Below are 19,393 nucleotides of genomic sequence, written 5' to 3' on the forward strand. Positions count from 1 at the left end.
TCCCGCCGTTGCCTCTGCTGCTGCTGCAGCGCTGACTCCACTAGCTCCTTGAGCAGCAGCAACAGCAGCCACCAGGCAGACAACACGGGGCCTCCGCCCGCCCCTGCCGCCTCAGGGGGGCCCCTGGCATTCGGCATTCCCTCCTTCCCGGCTGGCCACAACCTCAGCCAATGACAGCAACTCACATCTGCGGCAATATATGCTTCCCAGTTTCTTTCGTGTCGTCGCCAGGCGGGTGTCTGGGTAGCGCGCAACGTCTGAACTGTGGATTCAGACGCTCTCCTAGCGAGTTAACACGGTCACTTATATCCCGCGAAACTAATAATAAAGTCACAGCACGTACAGAGCTGCCTCGAAATCGGAGGCTCATTAAGCCTCCCTCACTTGCCAAGGTGCACGATGCCGAGGGGGCGCAGGCGGCTGACTGCAGGGGCCTCTCCAATTTTGTGATCTGTGGCAATTTAGCGAAGCTTTAGCAGTATCCTCAAGCAAAAGAAGCAGGAAAGGGAGCACCTCTCCGTCCATAAAGCAACCCCGTGTCTGCGTACTCCGAGTGACGAGCCGACAGAGCGAGGCAAGACGAACAGTGAAGAGACTGCGAGACCTTGCACGCAGGACTAGGGATCCGGGGGTCTCTGAGAAAGGCAGCTGGGACACCCTGACACAAAATTTGGGTGAAGGAACGCGCTGAAACTTGGGCGGGCGAGAGAACGCTGCTTGGGGTGAACGGGCAGGCAAATGAACGCTACAACTACATCACACCACGCATTGCGGCAACCTGTTATCGTTGCTTTGGTTCCGTGGCTATGTGTGGAATTAATGCAAATATTAACCGAGAAGAAACACTATGCATATATACGTCTGATGCGTGGTCAGAGCAAAACCGGCGCGGTAGTATCTGGGGTGTATCTGCAGCTGAGAAAGCGGGCACGAGGTGGCGCACTCAACGTCCGTCATCTCTAGCCGCGGCGCCTGCCGTTTTTGCAATTCTTCTCATTTATCAAAGTAGTTTAACTGCTTTCTCTGCGGTATTGTAGCAGAGCTTACCCCTGTAATTCTCTTCTTCTTTCTGTTTCGCAGCCCAGCCCCTGGAAGGGTGTCGGCGGCTCCAACGAGGCCGGACTCAGGGAGATCCCATGAATAAAGAAGAGTTTCAGTAGGAATATCGACCCATGGGACCACACAATGGGGGAACTGGCCAAAGGCACAACACAGCTAACCCCTGTGGAGAGCCTCAGGGCTTGTGTGCTGATAGAGGAGGCCCTCAAAAGGCTGGTCTTCCTGGGCAAGCTCATTAGGGAGCAAAAGACGGAAAAACGCAGCCATCTCACGGCTGCAATGGGTGATGACGTAATCAGGCTTATTGGCGAACAGCAGGATCTTGAGAAAATGTGTGTATAAGCCACGGGTTAAGCCAGACACAGACAGCCAGCAGTCACGCGGATATACATTACTCCTTCCCCCCTATTTCTCCTTACTTTCCTCTCGCTATGGCACTTGCCTCTCTCTTTTCTAATCTAAGCAGTCGTGTAAGGGGCTGGTCCTACTTCACATCTCCTCTCAAAAATGTAGCAGATGTCTCGCCTACCCGCAATGCACAGAGCACTGCACGCCATCTAGCCGGCCATCCACACAGTCTTTAGCCCAAGCCCCCTTGTCGTTTGAGTCTCTCTTACCAGGTCGGAGGGAGTCTGTGGGTCCTAAATGCACCTTTCAGGCCGAGAAGCTCCTAAGGGGCATTCCCTGGGCAGTGGCTGCTGCAGAGCTGCAATGCGAATAGGAAAAAACCAAGGGCCTTGAGATTGCAGCCTTTTAGTTAGTAGCACGTAGAAACATTGCTTAGCAGGGGGAAAAGGAGGCTTTCCTGCACCTAAGGGGTCGCCTCGTAGTGCTTTCCAACGCATGCACCTCTCACGCTCGGGCCCCCAAGACGCACGCGCGTAGTGGCAAACTCGCTGTGTACTCAAGCAATCCCCTCTCAGACAAGGCTACAGACGTTGTCTGGGGTGCTCAGGCATCAGCTACTGGTAAAAGACAAAGAGGAACTACATGGATTGCAAGACAGAGAGACACTCCGTGCGACTGAGAGGCAGTTACAGGAGGCTTCAGCTAAGCTCAAAGAGGCCAACAGGGACCTCTGCAGGAACCTTAGGCAAACTCCAGATATTCACGTAAGGAGGGAGCGGGAAGCACCAGGTCGCAGTAACGGGACCTGCTGCTGGTCTAATGATATGGGTCATGCAAAAAATAACTTCTCCCGCTGTACGGTAGCACTTTAAACAGTGCGAAAACCGACTTCACGTGTGCAGAACTTGCTGCTCTGGTGATTACTTGGGGTGTTTGGGCAGGCCAACATGTTAAAATTGAATCATGAGAGGCAACGGGCTGAAGATTGGCTTACGGAGACCCTGCACGAACTGAAGGCCTCTAACACTTTTAAATGCCTCACTGACAACGTGGCTCAGGAGAAGCATGCACAAGAGAGGCTCGCTGAAGTGTGTGCGCTGTTAGTTTTCTGGCGTTTACATAAAAATGAATTTTAGGGCGTGGGATGTGCCTCTCGCCGTTTTCATTTCACCTGCCAAACGAATTTCATCTGTCGGTCATTTTTCATGAAATTTTTGCGCCCGTTTTTCTATGAAGCTGTCAGTATTCTTTCAACAGACTTGCCTCTTTTTTGCTGACTGCTAGCATGCTTGTTATGTGGGGTTTGTGGCTGGAGGCCCGTCGGAGGAACCGTGAGATGTCGCAGGCGGTCCGTCTGCTGGAATGTGAACTGAGAAAGGAAGAGGCTGAGTTTGCAGAGAGCCGCCGTGCGACCAGCATAGAAGTGGCAGCTTTAAAGCAAGAGTTGCAGCGGCTAAAGTCTAAAGCTGGCGTAAAGCTGGCTTTTACGGAGGCAGCAATGGTGGCCCAGCTTGAGGGCAAGCAATGGCAACTTGTGCAAGAAGAGAAGAGGCTAGGAAAGGAATTAGAAATGCTGCAAAAAGAGGCTGACGAAGAAGCATTTCTTCAAAGAGCGAATGCTGATTTTAGGAACAAGCTCATTAGACAGGCAAATTTTTCGCATACTTCCCGATAGCCCACAAAGTCTCCCTAAATGGGTTAACATAGCACCTTGGGAGACAGGAAACAGAGCTGGCCAGTATAGCTCCTAGCTTCTAATGCGGTTCCACTAAGTTTCCCCTTTCATTTGGAAGAAAGCCTGAAGAAGTAGCGGGAAATAGACTCATTTCCTAGTGGTGGGATGCCATGCTCTCGTGCTGCCATTTCCACTCAGCAGTTTGTCATCATCCGTACGCCGAAGGAAAGGCGTTATTGGCTGATTCTCTAGGATGTTACCTGTGAACCTCCATGACTATCATAGACCCCTGCAATATCTGTGTCTCTGTGCATATAGAAACTCGGTCTATGTGTATCTTTCTTCCACGCACCCAACCATGGGTGCCATCCTTGCGTCCGCTCCTTAGATCCTGGGTGTGTGCTCACTGCAGCTACAGAACGAGAAGGAGGCTTACCAATTGCTCCACGACAAAATGAATGCTGAAAAGCAGCAAGAGCTCACCACCCTCCTCGAGCGACGCAAGTCCTTGAGCAGAGCTCTCAGCGCGGCACAGTCTAGAATGGTATCTCCTAGCTAAACAAAGGAGGGGTGGTAGACAGAGGGAGCCCCGCTCCGTGAAGCACCGATGAAGGGGGGGCATAGACACACACACACATACACACACACACACACACAGCGGAAGTGAGAGAGAGAAAGAGAGAAAGAGAGAGAGAGAGAGAGAAAGAGAGAGAGAGAGAGGCAAAGGCCTTTTCAAGTATTCTGCTCTACAATCCTTGTGCAGAATTGTGGGGAAGAACAGAGCTCTCCCCGCACACCCTTTCGCTACTCACACACGCGAACACACAGCGCAGGGGGTTATGGGAAACGCCAACTGGCTGGTTGTACACTTCAGGAAAGAGCCAGGTCGAGTGGGATTTCGAATCACTGCAAGCTTTTGCTTGTGTTGGCACTCCTCACGCCAGAAGCTTTGTTCCCCGGCGTTTTGATTTGCTTGCGCTTTGAGGGACCTCCTGACGAGGTTCTTTGCCCATTCATCCACTTTGCTTTTCTCTCTTTGCTGCTGCCGGCTCGTCCTAGGAGGAAGAAGAGAGACAGTGCAGAGAGGCGGCGGCTCAAGAACAGAAGGAGGCGTGGATCTGTCTACAAAGGGAGCGCCAAAAGGATCAGAAAGAAGAAGCAGCGCTTCTGCTGCAACATTGCGCCCGGGCATTCCTTAAAAGGGTCAAAGACGCAGAGGCAAAGGCTAAAGCAGCTAAGAAAAAACCCCGGGAAAGGAAGAAGCAGCACAATAATGAACAATCGTGAACCTGCAGGGGGAAGCAAATAATAGGGCAGCGGCCGAGAGCCCGAAAGCCTAAAGGTCGAGCAGCTCACAATCAAGCAGTCAAGGTAAACGTTAGAGTATTCAACCGGTTTTTCCTTTGTTAAGGTGATTGCAGAGCTTGGCGAAGAAGAGGTAGGCAGGACGATGTAAAAGTGGATCAGCCAGAAGCTGCTGAAGAAGAAAACGAAGCTTAGCCATTGTCGTTCCTTTTGGCGGAGGGGGAAGGCAGCTCTTTGATTCACCATTTTTTCTCTTCACTGCTTTGTCTGTAGCATTTCCTCAGCCACGGTTGCTACCCCAGTGTACCTGCGCCGACGTCTGTTCACGCGCTGCTGGGGTTTTTCTTTGCTTATGCAAGGCTGCGTGCCTCCGGGATGAGTAACTTTACCTACCTGCCTCTTCTTTCTTATTGCTTGTGAAAGCACCTTCTCTCCTGCATTGTATTTATGATGTCGCCGCCTTTCCGCGGTGCCCTTCCGGCTAACGTCCTGAAAAAGCAAAAGCTCCTACCCTTCCCTGTAGCAATTAGCCACGGCTAGCCGATCTGCAGCGAGCAAAGCTACACTTACGTGTCCTCCTACACGTCTCATTGGCAACTAATGGGAGTGCGCCTAGTCGCCAGGGCGCTACGTGCCGCTACACGCTTATGTTGAAAGCGCTCATTAGAGTACAGCAACTTTCCAGCACCCCGGCTGATCTCTTTTCCAACATGTAGGAACCCTGTGGGAACAAGATTGGGAAAAAGGTCGTTGGAAGAGACTCGATCAAATGTTGGCATGATTGGCTGGCTAGAGATCTCCATATGCGGGAAATCAAAAGGGTTGCGCGAAACTGGTTTGCCGATTATGCGACGTGGCAGATATGTCCGGCCTTTTTCTTCCGCGGGCTGAGCTACAATTTTGCATGATCTACTACGCAAGTATTATCTAGCTAAGAATTGGGGGAATATAGGCCGATTGGTCTTGCGAGTTCGTGTAACCTATTTCTTGCCGAGTAGCGCTACCTCGATACAATGAGGTATATTTCTGTGTGGGCGTGTAAGCAAGATTCCATGTGCGGCTAGCTATGTATGCTAGGAGTGCTCAGAAGGTGGCGCTACGCGCACCCTAGTTGCACTCTCATCTCGTGCCGGAACCCTGAAGGTTTGAGGCAAAGAGGCGGATGCTTCTTGAAGGGCAGGCAGTAATTTTGTATGAAAAGAGGCAGGCAGTTTTAGCGCTAAAACTGTCTCCCTGTGAGAACCTTATACTCCATCCCTTATTGTACCGCCCCTTGAAGGTTTCATGAAGAGGCGCCAAGACTTCACCACCCAAGGATGCGCATCTATCGAGGATTTTTTAAGATACTGGCTCGAGATTTTGAATTACATGGGGCAGGCAAAATGGATGCTCAGGCCACATTCCCATTTCTTTCTGTCCCGGCTTGCTGGGAAGTTCAAACGACCGTGGCTGTGGGGTATAAGTATTCTGCCCACGCCTTTTAAATGCAATATGGGTCTCGAGTGTGTTTAAATTTCAGGTAAGTGACAGAGTGTCTTACTACTGGTGACACCTGGCGAAACGCAATTGCCTTCCACCACGTCGCTTGCGGTTGCATTTAACCAGGGAGGCCTAGGGAGAAAGGCAAGCCTAGCTTCTTAGGTCATCGACCCTTAGCTCTAGGCCACAAAGAGCTAATGCTTTGTCATGAACCGCGTAGCCGCTCGAAAAATGACGTATGCCAGTGACGACGATATACAAGACCGGCGGGTAAAAATCCCCTGCAGCTTGAAGACCCTCTCCTGTATGGCATTCACCAAAACAACAAAGACAAGACACACTCAAGAAACGAATACGGCGAAACACTATCTGAATTTTTTTCTTTTGAACAAGAGGCGAGGCTGCGTTAGAAACGGTTTCAAGGCAGGTGGTCGGCCCACGGACTGGAGCCAACTGGCAATTTGGGGGCCCCCAGCAGGAAGAGAAACCTTTACTAATTTAGCACTAATTTTGGCAATGTTCCACTATTTCTGGCTATTTCTTGACTGTTTGCCGTGTATTTTCTTGTGTGCAAAAGAAGGGTCGAATGCAGAAATCCCTGAGCGCACCCAACCCTAGCAGGCACACACTTGCCGGTTCACGCCACACGAGGCCATCTAAAACTTTACACCCTAGACACTACGCCCACGTGCTACAGAAATAAATCTACATTTATAATTCATCGCTCGGCTAGCGGCCTCTTAAATTCTAGCCTCCTGTGCCCCCAATAGCTACAAGGGCATCCTCCTTTCCAGGGGCCCCTACCGGACTCTTCGAGACACACGACTCTATACCAAACGGACAGCTCAAGCAGCGCGCGGCCAGCAGCAGAAGGAGCAGCAGCGCTGGGAAAGCTGCCAAGAGCAGTGTACATACAGCCAGCGGCCGGGCGAACAACACAGGAGAGGCATCAGCAGCAACGCAATAGACCATTAGGATGACAGACACGGAGTCTTGAGAGTCCTTTGAGGCGCGTCGTGTGTGCCTCTTGATCGGCAGGGGCCCCCCTACTTGCACACGTCAATGCGCGAGTTCCTTGACGTCGAGTCTTCAGGTGGCCTTTATTTAGGGCCCCCCGCCGCTGCTGTCACTGCTGCGGCCAAGATGGAGAAACCAAAGGAGGCGTTTCTCGAGACTGCTGGAAGCACCGAGAGCTCCTCAAGATGCACCGACTCTTCTTCAGCGAACAATGGCCTCCCCTCTTTGCCCTTGGGCGGCAAAGAGGGCCCCCTCTCTCCAGGAGGTTCTTCTCCCGGATTTTCAGATCTTTGGGAGGCCTGGAAAGAAACTGCATGCTGTCTTCATAGGTTAAGTCGTGTGGCTGCATATCCCTCTGCTGCTGAGATCCTTGGGGCTGCATTCAGCCTGCCAGCAGGCGCTGTGCCTCTTGTGCTGCCGCCTCATTTTGCCGTGGCGGATCACTCTGAATACCCTAAAGCCAAGGCAGTGCTTTCTTATCGAGATTTCAAAAAGGCGAGTTAAGCTGAGAGTCTTTCGAACACGCTTTCATATGGGCCTGATGGCTCTTAGAACGTTGAACCTGCGTCTTGCATCAGAGCCGGCGGGGTCGTTTGTGGAGACTTGAGCACAGGATAATTCGCTGACTGCGAATGCGGCATTTTCTCTGACCTCTTGCTGCAGGCAGGGGCTCAGTGCCCGGCAGCTTTCTCGCGCTGCTTTGCGCCAAGCGTCTTTTGTGAATTTCTAAGAGATGCGCATGGAGACGTTTCGACACAAACCGTCTCCAAGACGCTCCTTAACTCCAGTAAGGGCCTCCCCACCGCTAACAAGGTCCTTTAGCGCTCGACAGACACGGCCAAGCAAAGCGACCCCTAGCTCTCTGCCTAGCACAACAAATCAGCGCAGTACTGATGAAAGCAATAGGGCCAGCCTAGCCTTTCGGGATGCGCGTTTCGTGCGCTTTAGTCTTTAATGCCCATCTCAAGGAGAAAGTTCAACCCTACTTGAACGACAAAGGCGAGCTCTCCATGGAGGTAAGTCTCAAGCCCCTATCCTGTCCTTCTTTTGAACTTTCCGGGATGTGATTTGCGCTGCTGCCCTTGCGGCTAGCGGCTCTCTTCGTACGCTGTTCTCTCTCTCTGTCTCTCTGTCTCTCTCTCTCTCTCTCTCTCTCTCTCTCTCTGTAATCGCTAACAGCACACGGGGATGTCGGGGGCTCAACAGCTAAGACTCTCACAGGAGGGTGAGGAAGCAGAGCCGAACGAGTCGAGCAGCCTCTCTCTTCCAGCGCAGCAAACGAACTTGTCGCTCTTCGGTGCTGCTTTTTCTGGTGCAGTCTCTCTCGCTCATGTTCTGCGAATGGGCTGAAGACCCTTCCTTTCCTGCCTTATTTGCTCTTAAGCAAGAGGACCAATTGGCTCACCCAGGGCTCCTTGTTTTCTTCGCCAGATTCCTCGTAATTCGAGCATTTTTACAGACACACTTGAGAGCACTGCCTAGCTAAAAATAGCCCTTGAGGCCACCTCACTTGCGCGCGCTAGGTTGCTTGCCGCTGCCTTCCTGCAACTCTGCTCTCTGATAGATCCCTTTCCCTGAATTTGCGATGCGCTCATGCGCTTCCCTTCCGCCACACTTGTGAATCTCCCATCGTCGCAGCCAGCCCCTCCCTCTTCTTCCCCTCCCTCCCTGCCTGCCGTTTGCTGTGCATGCCAGAGCTTCTGCTTCTTCGCGCGTGTGCAGGCCGTGCGATTGTTTTTCGCTCTAGACGTTGGGCAAAGGGGCTTCGTGCGAGCACGAGACCTCCTGCGGTTCGAGGAGTTTCAACAGCTGCTAAACTCCCTCTACAAGCCCGTAAGCTTACAGTCCATCCCTTCAACCTGCTCGGCTTCTCGCGGCTAGGTGGTCGGGGGAGGAAGAGGAAGCTCTCTGCACAAAGGGCATCTTTGGCATGCAGTGCTCGCACGACCCCATAGTCGTTATCCTATTGAGGAGTCCTTCCTTGAGCAAGCGCAGCCTTGGCAGGGGGAGAAGGCAGCAGTTAAAGGCAGTCAGCCGACAGATGCGAGCGAGTTTGAGAGCTGAGGAGGCAGCTGAGAAGACTCCAGCACCGGAAGGGGTAGCGGGATAGGCAGACACGATTGCAAAGAGAAGCGGCGCAATCTCCTGCGATGAGTCTTCCCACCAGAGGAATCCCCCTGCTGATGGGGTGCTATGCGTGCATGCATGCATGCACGTCTCTGTGCATTGCCTGTTGCAGCTAGGAGCGCCTTGTGGGGAGACACCCACTCAGTGGTCCATACAGTTCGCTTATGATATATTTAGTAAGGCTCAGGCTAGAAAGCAGTATTTCTTATATCTTCGCCTCTGCCGAAGTCTTGCTCCTACTACTGGGGGGAGAGCTCTTGCCCTTTGTTTGCGTGCTAGCTTCGGGGCATGCATGTCTCTGGTGGTTGTCTGCTGCCTCCTTTCTGCCTCCCCATGCGTATACGGCGGTCAGTTTGATCGAACCTCCCCGCCTTTGTTCGCAGCTTGCAGGGCTGGGTGGGGGGTGGAAGGTGGCTGCTGCCGAGTCTCTAGTTTGCACAGAGTCCAGCTCTGTCTGTGCCCTTAGGCCTGTAGCCTCTCTACCTAACGTGCAAGCCTTCCTTAGCTCCTGTGTTCAATGCCACCTCATATGCCTGTCTCTCTCTGTCTCTCTCTCTGCCTCTCTCTCTGTCTCTCTCTCTCTGCCTCTCTCTGCCTCTCTCTCTCTCTACAAACTCCGGCCCTCCCTGCCGCCTTCTGGTTCTTGAACGTTCTCGAATCCTAGTTGCATGCCTATGGTTTTTTCAGATTTCCTGCGAGAGAACGGCTTCTGCTGCTCCGAGCACACGCTTGCCGAGCTGCTGGAGTCTCTCAGAGCTGTTCTTTGTCCCTACACCTATGAAGTGACGCCGTATTGCCTTCACCGCCTCTTTCTCTCTAAAGCCACTGTAACTCAGGCCGCTACGACAGATCCGCGGGGGCTATCCTGGACGGAATTCGAGCAAGTACAGCCGCAGCAGCCAGCAGGAGAACAGGTTGAGGCACGATCCACAGCGGCTGCTACGGAGGGATCTTCGGAGGAAGAAGCGCTGTGTTTGGTAAGATCCTTTCCCGCTGCATCGCGTGTGCTTCTCTCTCCGTTTTCTGTGCTGTCCTTAGAGCATCACTGCTCGGGTGTATTGAGCTGCTGCTAGCTCCAGCATTTTAATCCATCTGTGGGCACCCTCTCTGCGCCCTGCTGCGCGTCGTTGGCTCACATGCTCGCATCTCCCTACGCACTTGCCTACCTACCTGCATACACATATATACATATATTTATATATATGAGTGCATATGCACTGCCCCTGCTGCCATGGCCGCCTGTTCACTCTCTTTCAAGCGTGCATGCTGCAGGCTGCTTGTAGTAGTCTCGTCAAGTATTGCGAAAAAGACACAGCTCGCACGAGATGAAGCGGCTCTCGATTAAGGGCCACCATTCTTTCCTCGCCTTTCCTCTGCCGCTGCATGTAGCATGCTTCCTGCTTTGATTTGAAATTCGTGCTCTATAGGGACTGGAAGCGCTTATCCGCCTCTTAGCCTCGCTAGACTACTGTGCTGCCGTCTGGAGTCCTTCGCCTAGCAAGGCTCGCATTGTGGCGCCCTCAGTGAGGCTGCGTGTTTGCTGTTTTGGCTAAGAAAGCTCGGGAGGCTTGAAGGATTTCGCTGAGCTGGAGGCTTTTTCTTGAGCTAATTGCCTGCGTCCAAGAGGCTGTGGCTTGGGGTGTGGCGTGCAGTGTATCAGGGCCTCCTTGCGCTTCCTGTGGGATGCTTTCGACCTGGAGAAGAAAGGCACTTTGGACTTCAAAGATATTTCCGACTTTTGGACGGTGCTTGTTTTCCTGCTCCCCGCCAGCTAGAAGCTATATACCTAACATTTGGGGAGATAGACAGGGGCGGAGAAGGCATATGGCGAGTTTGGGGACCTGCGCGTGGTGGCGAGACAGTTCAGGGAGTGTATCTTGCACACACACATACACATGCACTCACACACAGACAGACACAGAAAGAGAGGGACAGAAAGAGAGAGACAGAGAGAGAGAGAGACACCTACACACAAACAAAGGCATACACACAGACAGCGAGACAGCTAGACACAGAGACAGATATGCCTCTCCATGTTTTTATTTTTGTGTCACATTACAGGCCGTATCGGCCAGCCTTTCATCCCGCGGTTTTCCTTCTGGGAGTCTCTTGCCCGGCTCCGTAGAACTCGAACTTTTGGATCGTCTCAAAAACAAGGGAACGTGCCTCAGGCGCAGCACGTGCATCAACGACATGGTAAGGACCTAGCGGTTCGAAAAGGATATCAGCCCCATTAGGGGTCAGCCAGGAGCAACAGGGGGAGTCTTTAAAGGTACAGGCGCCTTTAAAGATCCGTATCACGAGGACGCCAACCTTGCGCGTATTATGCAGTGGAAGCTGTCCTACACTTGCGCTTTGCTTGGGTGGTTCCAAAGTTGCTGCTTTGGCTATATGTATATGTATATAAGCGCCTTTTTTGTTTCATATGCTCTCCCTCCTAAAGGAACTATGTTCTGTCGGGCGAGCCCAATGCCTCCAGTGGTCAATCCATGCGTAGGGGAGCTCTAAGATTTTTTTTTGCTGCTTCTGCATATCTATAGCTCATACTGGCGACGCGTAGGTATATATATATGCTGGGAGCTTCTCTCTCTCTCTCTGTTCCAGACACACGGGCGCATCTTCTTCATGGTGCTGCTCTCCCCGGCCTTCTTCCAGCTATTCGACCAGAGGGAGCACGTTCCAGGGGTAAGCGCGAAGCACCATACTTACGCTCCTTGAAAGGCAATTTATTGATACAGGAGTGTGCCTGGAAAAAGCATATACACAGATGAACAAACAGAGGCTTACACGCGTGCAGGCGTTGTTCGACAGAGAAGGCACGACGCAGGCAGGCGTACTACATGCGCATGCATGCATGCATGCGCTTTCCTGTTGCATTTTGAATCGTGGCTGTATGTGGCTTCTTAATTGAGCGGATGCCTGCCTGCCTCCCTCTATCTCTCACACCCTCGTCCATGCCTCCCGGAGAGTCTGCTAGCCTCCAACCGTCCCGTGTACAGTGCCTCCGAAAGGAGCCAAGGACATATCACATGCGTGCATGCGCTATCCGTGTATACTTCCCCATTGATGTGGTGCTTGTTGGCTTTTTGCTGAAGGCCCCCTTACTCCCTGGAGATCCCGTCCTAGTTTCGCAGGATACATCCCTTTGACAGAGGGGCTCAAATTTATTTCCGTGGCGTCTTGCAGAGACAGATCGTATCTTATAGTTCAACGAGCTGCAGCGATACAGGGGGGCACCACTGTCCGTTTTTTTTCGGGGTAGTACTGCGATAGCCCGGAAATAACAACAATGGCAGCAAACACGCGAAAATCGTCCTTTGCTGTGTCTACTACCCTTCCATTTTCCCCCTCCTTCCTGAGGACCTAATTGATTTGCTGATGTTCCTTCCCCTGCACGTTTGTTCTATTCGTTTTTTTGTGGCTCTTCTTTCTTCTTCACTGCCCGCTGACGCCCCGCGCCCTCCTGCCATTCCTTCAGGCACAAGCCTCTGTTTGGCTCGTGTATCTCTCTGTCTGCAACGAGGGCACTCCGAATTTTTCCGTTAAAAACGCTTAACGCCGGAAAACAGACCGCGTATAATTTAAGCGCTAGAGCAAACCCCCTATGTCTTCTGGAGGGAGAGACTCCTCCTCGGCATCGATCTATCGTTTTTGAGCCTCATCGGGGGAGCCCGCGGGCTCGTGCTTCCCGTCCCTTTTCCTACCCACCCCTCTTTCGCAGCTAGAAGCTTTGGTTTTAAACGTATTTGTTAGGAGAAGCAGAGGCTTGGACTCGCCCCTGTAAAAGGGTGTGAAGCGCGTAATCTGAGGAGGTTATAGGACACCTGCTCGAAGAGGCCCCGTTGCAGCGCCCTGTGCCTTGTTCAAGCCCTCCCTCCCTCGCGAGGGCCCAACACAGAATGGTCTTTAGGGAACCCCACATCTGCAATCTGGATACAAATATATAGATGTATATATTTGTATTTAATTATGTATGTACGCATGCGTGCATCCGCACTTGCACACATGTAGACATATGTGTGAAAATCCGTGTCTCATCGGCTTCTCAATGTCTAAGAAAGGAGTAGTATACAGCTCGGCGGCCCCTTCTACAAGTACGCAGAGGCTGGCAGATCCCTGAAGACAGGGAGAGAAAGAGCCTCTGCTGCGCTGATGCGGCGATCTGGATTGACTTGCAGAAGCCTGAAGTCCACCGCACATTCCAGCAGTAACTACACCGTAGTGTTGATCTGGTGGCTTTGTTTCTGCGTCTTGGGCAGCAGCCAATGAAGCGTAAGCACGCCTCTGAGCGCCCCGCCCTGTACATACACCCGGCTCTCCTGCCTGCCGCTCCCTGAAACAACGATACGCTTTGGGGCTTACTGCTTAAGGAGTTGCATCCAGGCAGGGCTCTGAAGGACGTCCAGCCTCCCTTTCTCCGCGAAGAAGCTCTCAAGGGCGAGTGGGCGTAGAGGGAAGACGGGCAGCAAGCGGCTCTGACGCGAGGCATACACAGTGCGCATGGAAAGGCCTCTGAAAGCGGGAGGACTTGCACACCTACGCATGCAAGGAGGGGCGTGCTGGGAGCTTCAGGATGAGAAGGCGCAAGTCGACTTGACAAGACTCTGGGCAGTGTCATCGAGAGCTCTGGAGATCGCGTGTAGTACCATGAAGGGTAGCTTGTGCAGCTCAGGCCACTCTTCTTCCGTGGGGGTTCCAAATGTTTGCAGAATGTGCAGAATGCAGGAAACTTCGCAGGAACCCTCGATGAACTCGCAGCCGCAGAGGCACTCGACCAGCACGCAGCTGCGCACATCAGACACACAGCCCACAGCATCAGACACACAGCCCACAGCATCAGACACACAGCCCACAGCATCAGACACACAGCCCACAGCATCAGACACACAGAACCAGGCACTGCATGGAAGTGTCTTCGGCTGTGGCGCAGCACAACAGTAGCAGCAGGACCACCCTCCGACTACCCCCACCCTCAAGACTAACCCGACACTCCAGATGTCTACGGCGAGCGTGTAGGTGTTGCTCCCCAGGAGGACCTCTAAGGGCCTGTAATTGAGCGTAATGATTTCCGGTGACAGGCACGGTCCATGGCCTATTTGGTCGCTGCAGCAGCCTTCAGCAAAGGCAGCAGCAGCGGCAATGCGCCTGAGAGACGACGTCGGCGATACGGAGGAGGTTTTGCAGCTGCCGACATTTCGGGGAGTGCTGACATTTCTTAGGCTTTCTTCAGGGGCCCCCTCGGCCTCCTCCTGCCTGTCCAGCAGCTGTAAGGCCTCTGTTTCGCGACGCGTGCAGTCTCTTCGTGTGAAAAAGGGGAGGGTTCTAGCCAGACCAAAGTCGGCTATGTAGAGGTTGCACACCAAAGGCGGGGGCTGTGGCGCCTCATCAGGGAGCTCCCCCTCGGCCTCGTCGTCTGAGGATCTCCCTGCTTCGTCTCCACTCTGCAAACCCTCAACAGACTCCCTATCCGCTTCACTGCTCTGCTGCTGCAGATGCTGCGGTGGGTCTACCCCATGGAGCAGGCGCCACATGGCTTTCCTTGCGGTTTCTGCTGCCGCCTTGGGGTGTACCGGCATCTCTTGCCAGCCAAGGAGGATGTTGTCTGGCTTTATATCTCTGTGAATAATTCGCTTTTCGTGGAAAAGCGAAACTCCACGCAGTAGGGCGTATGCGATTCGCAAGCAGAGCCCAAGTGGCAGTCCACAAGGAGGCGCGCATCGCATACAGGGGCAGCAGCAATATATCGACGTGCAGGTGGTGTCTGCATTACCCTCTGCAGCCTCATCCCGCTGCTCTTCTTGCTGCTCTTCTTGCTGCTCTTCTTGCTGCTCGCTTTGCTGCTTGCTTTGCTGCTGCTCACACAGGGAGGCTTCCTTGAGGCTCTCTAGAAGGAGGGGATCCTTTCCAGACTGGCTTGCGAATGCATCCGGATACACCTCTGAAAGCCTCCACCGGAGACAGAAGCATGGCACTTTGAGCAGCGGCGAGAAAGCGCAGGGAGAGGCCTCTAGATTAACAGCCGAATCTTCTTCGTCGCTGCAGCACCCGTCATCCTCTATGCTGCTGCCGCTATTGTGGCTGTTCGCCGCAGAACACAGGCGAACATATTCCCCCCAAGACGCAAAGCATCTCAGGCAGTCCGCAAGAGTGCCGCCCTTTATCATAGGAAACGCCAGGTATACCCTGTGGCTGCCAACATACACGCGGCGGATGCTGATGATGTTGGGCTTGTTTCTTAACGCCCGTAAAACTGAGACTTCCCGCTGCAGCACTGACGGCAGGGCCCCCCCGCCGCGAGCTGCTGCTGCTGTTTCTACGTCAGACAGGCGGTGCAGCAGCTGCTGCTGTTGCAGAGACAAGGCGTCTCGCTTCCGAGCATGCAGATACATCCTTTTAAACGCCAGCTTCTCCTGAGTGTCTCTGTTTTGCACCAGGTATACGCGACCATACACCCCCTCGCCGAGAAGACGAAGGCCTTCCCACTGCTCCCATATCTCCTCATCATCCTTGACCAAGACCACCAGAGGGGCTGCCGCGTCTGCATCTGCTGAAGCTGAAGCTCCTGATCGCCCACTAGACTGTACAGCAGCCAAGGGTACTGTGGGGCGCATAGACACCGGGGCGATCGGAGGGGGGGCCCTTGGGTCTGCTGCTTGGGCCCTTGCCACAGGCACAGACGGTGCATCTGAGGCTGGTGCCACAGGGGCTTCTGCTGCTGGTGCTGCTGCTGCTGGTGCTGCTGCTGCTAGTATTGCTGCTGCTGGTGCTGCTGCTGCTGGTGCTGCTACTGCTGGTGCTGCTGCTGCTAGTCCTGCTGCAGGAGCACTAAAAATAGCCCCATCGTCCTTGTGGGTGGGGGGCCTCCTGGGGGCCCCTGGAGCTTGGGGGTTCCCTCCTGGAGGAGGGGCTCCGGAATACCCGTGCATGGCAAGATTGATGCGGAAAGAGGGGCCCCGAGGGCCTCCAAGGGGCCCTGTGTGGGCCCCTCCCTGTGCAAATGGACGCCTGCGCGGCCTTTTTGTCGTCGAAATGGCAAGCCGAGAGGTCTTTTGCGGGTTGGCTGCTTCTGTTGTTGCTGCTGTTGGGGGCCCCGCCACAGCCGCCGTTGCAGCGGCCTTTGCTGCAGCCTGCTGCTGCTTCCTCTTGATGCGAGTAGCCGCTCCATCCTGCTGTATTTCCTGCTGTTGAAATGGCTGCTTCTGCCCGGTTTGCGCCACCTTTCTTTCGAGACAGCTCCCGGGGTGCTCCAGCTTCGCGGCCTGCTGTTGTTTCTGCTGGTGCTGCTTGTTAGGCTTTAGGGGCTGCTGTCTTGGTCGGGATTTGTTTTTTATGTGCAGATTTTCAACCGCCCTTAGGGGGGCCCTCGCCTCCCTGTGGAAAGGGCCACCTGCCAAAGGTGCCCTAGAGCCCCCCGACAATGGGGCCCCTAAAGGACCTCCAGAATCCGGATAGGAGGAAGCCAACGGACACTCAGGGGGCCCCCGAGGGCCCGCCTGATGAGACCTCAAGCCTGGCATTGTTGGTGCTGTTGGTGCTGCTGCTGCTTCAGCTAGGCCTTCTGCAGCAGCTATTGCCACTGTCGCAGTAAGAGCAGACGGTATTGAAGGAATGCTGGCACAAATTTCCTGTACGTGGCTTATGAGGGGCAGGACGAAGCAAGTATGGGAATGCCTGAGTTGGGGTCGAAGCCTGAGCTCGTGGGGAGGTGCAATGCTGACAAGAAGAGGCACTTTAAAGCCTCAGACAAGTAAAAAGGGCAAGACAGACGAACTAAGTGCAGGACGTCATCTCAGAGCTATACGCACTGGGAGAAGAGAAGATAGAGGAGGGGTTGTGACAGTCCAGTGGTCCGTGGTGTCTGCTCTATTCGACAGGAGAGCAGCACCAACGGTAAACCAGCTCGTTTTGTTGAGAAATAAAGTTGGAATCATTAAATTAGTCATCTGCTGCCTTTTACACCTCGGTACATGAGCACAGGCAGAGGGTCAAGTGTAGCAGCAGCCGCCGCTGCCGTGTACTGGTTTCACCCACCCATCCGTGGGGGCGAGGGGTGGTTATTCTACTCTCGTGTTTAGCCACCGTAAGGAAAGAGTAAACAAGAACTAGGAAACAGCCGCAATTTCTTCTATTAAAAGAATTACGCTTTTAACTATGGGCTAAACAAAAGTATTGGCTGAGTGTACTTTAATGCCAAAACTCGTGCCCCGAGTCCACCGCTGTGTGAGTGGGTGACCCTCCCGTTCTCTTTCTTGCCGTCTCTCGACGACCTAAAGAACTTGACTACTAGGATAACCGAATAAATAACCTCAAGAAGTTTAGTTCTGGATTACCTATTTCTAAGAATTAAGAGGCGAGAACCACGTCAGCCCCGTTTTCACGGCGCTCCAGGTGCTCTGTCGTGGGCGTCAGGGAAGCACGTAGAAAGTGCGAAACGTTCTCCGTCCCTAGTAGTAACCAAACCAACGCGTTATCAGGGCCAAATTTGGAGTCTAAGAATAAGCAGAGGGGCCGTCCGCAGCCGTTTAGTACAGCCAGCGAGCCTGTTGACCCCTCTGAAGGGGCACCGTCAAAGGGCGTTAGACCACTGACAACATTCCATGCACAACGCCTCTAGTCGTTGCAAAGTAGTACGCAAAGACGGGGATGTTCATGACAAGGTTATCCAGTTCTCCGCCAATGGCTTCTAAGAGAGTGCACAGAAAGGCGAGGCTGACGCGAGTCACTAAAGTCTCCACGCGAAACAAAGCCATCAGACAGCCAAGGAGTACCGCTAGAGAACCTGCGACCTGAGCGACCCCGCAAACACACACCACAATGCACTGCGCCGATGCTGGAAACCAACACAGTCTTCTATCTTGACGGTAGATTCCATAGGCCGCCAGCAGCTCGCCAGCGCTGAAGCCCCCGCGGCGTTTATACTGTAGTCAAGCATTGTATTGCTTTAGTCTTCGAGTCTTGACGCACTTAAAACCTAAGGTCTAACCCCCCTAGGTAATCACGACTACTGAAAGGGCTGTGGCTGCAAATGCAGGAGAAGGCGCAAGTAGTGTGACACCTTTCTCTGCCACCACAGCCGCAACAGCGAAGCTGCCACTTTGAAGCTTACTGTTTTTTCTCCAATCCATTTCGCGGAAGAAACGTTTCTGCCCACAATCGCCCCTAGAGGGTCTGCAATAAAGGCAGGTGCTAAGAAGCCGAAATCTAACCCCAAAATCAAAAACGCAAGCACTAGCAGGTTAAAACTTATGATCCCCTTATCTCTGTATTGCCCGAATCTGCGCGCAAGGATGCCACAAAAACAAGCGAATTGCGAGCTATGAGGTGCCACAGGTGGGACGAGCGGCACCGCGGTCATGGCCTTGCGTCGGGCACTGGGAAGCAAAAACTCCAAGAAAGGCACTGCTGTACAACTATGGGATTTGCTTTTTTCGAGCTAATAAGGGCTGCATGTACCTGAATGGGCGGATGAAGCACAGCAGGATGGCACCTGTCGCAATTGCCCCCACACCAAGTTGCGCGAATATCGAGTTTCGACTGCTTTCGCGAAGAAACAAAGAGAGGATGAGGCAACCCATGGAGAGGTGTGTCAGCTTCCGGGCTGCAAAGGGCGGAATGCGAGACTCAAACTCGAATAGATACAACAAAGCACCAACCCAGGAAAATAGGACTACTACTGGGAAGTCCAAGCCCATAGACACACGCTCCTCGAGTAGCTGCATCGCTTCAAACACCAAAGGAAGGCCTGCAAAGAAAAAGCCACGGCAGCAAAGCGGTGGTCTTGCGCGCACGGTGAGCGCAGCGTGGGTGAAGGAGTATGTACTAGGGGGTTTGTCGGGCTAGGCTTCTGGGTGCCTTTGCCCCGTGTACTCCACAGGAGGTGGAAAATACAAAACCTAGTTTGGGCAGAAAGCCTGAAGGGCTTTCTAGATCGCAGTGGCACCAAACCTTAGCTTACACAAGCCCGTGGGCCCCCCCCCATGCCAACCACGACGGCAGCAACCTTCCAAGGCTCCTTGCTTGGCTTTTTTTCCAAATTAAGGTCGAAATTAAAAAGCCAAATGCAAATAATAAGGGCAGTAAATGTGACAAACAGCCAGACGTGGCGACAGAATGGGGGGCCCTGCCCGGTGGGGCCCCTCAGTCACACCTGAGCCTACCTATGCAGCAACCGATCACACCTGAGTCTACCAATGCTGCAACCGACTAACCCAGCCACGGGCCGATTGCCATTTCGCTCCAGGCATATACATATATAGCCAATGCCTACGCGTGCAAGGCGCAGTGTAAACAAAGAAAAGTGCCCCTCCACTGTTTGCACGACTGGCCACGGAGCAACGTCCTTCTAAGGCCTCCATGGGCGCACTACGAACCTCGGTCTACTGA

The 19,393-nt window shown here is 53.4% G+C and overlaps 3 protein-coding genes across 3 annotated transcripts; 2 read left to right on the plus strand and 1 right to left on the minus strand.

Annotated features, from left to right (window-relative positions):
- The first annotated feature begins 1,185 nt into the window (after positions 1–1,185).
- LOC34619215 (arginine and glutamate-rich protein 1) lies at positions 1,186–4,582 on the plus strand. The gene is made up of 7 exons (XM_022732519.2): positions 1,186–1,391; positions 2,015–2,171; positions 2,349–2,495; positions 2,723–3,055; positions 3,495–3,626; positions 4,145–4,365; positions 4,504–4,582. The coding sequence occupies exons 1-7, from the start codon at positions 1,186–1,188 to the stop codon at positions 4,580–4,582; spliced, it is 1,275 nt and encodes a 424-aa protein (XP_022593335.2).
- Positions 4,583–6,928: 2,346 nt separating this feature from the next.
- LOC34619213 lies at positions 6,929–12,159 on the plus strand. Its single transcript, XM_026333907.1, has 11 exons — positions 6,929–7,378; positions 7,547–7,670; positions 7,832–7,899; positions 8,202–8,321; positions 8,606–8,716; positions 9,123–9,186; positions 9,698–9,987; positions 10,438–10,533; positions 10,663–10,755; positions 11,072–11,206; positions 12,106–12,159. Exons 1-11 carry the CDS (start codon positions 6,929–6,931, stop codon positions 12,157–12,159), a joined length of 1,605 nt encoding a protein of 534 aa, XP_026189692.1.
- A 939-nt stretch (positions 12,160–13,098) lies between these two features.
- Positions 13,099–18,365, minus strand: LOC34619211. The gene is made up of 8 exons (XM_026333908.1): positions 18,117–18,365; positions 17,593–17,796; positions 16,114–16,503; positions 14,963–15,999; positions 13,994–14,854; positions 13,657–13,795; positions 13,373–13,485; positions 13,099–13,192 (listed from the first exon to the last, which is right to left on the minus strand). Exons 1-8 carry the CDS (start codon positions 18,363–18,365, stop codon positions 13,099–13,101), a joined length of 3,087 nt encoding a protein of 1,028 aa, XP_026189693.1.
- Positions 18,366–19,393: the final 1,028 nt, after the last annotated feature.

This window comes from Cyclospora cayetanensis, unplaced genomic scaffold, assembly GCF_002999335.1.
Source record: "Cyclospora cayetanensis isolate NF1_C8 unplaced genomic scaffold, CcayRef3 CcayRef3_contig_32, whole genome shotgun sequence".
Classification (NCBI taxonomy): Eukaryota; Apicomplexa; class Conoidasida; order Eucoccidiorida; family Eimeriidae; genus Cyclospora; species Cyclospora cayetanensis.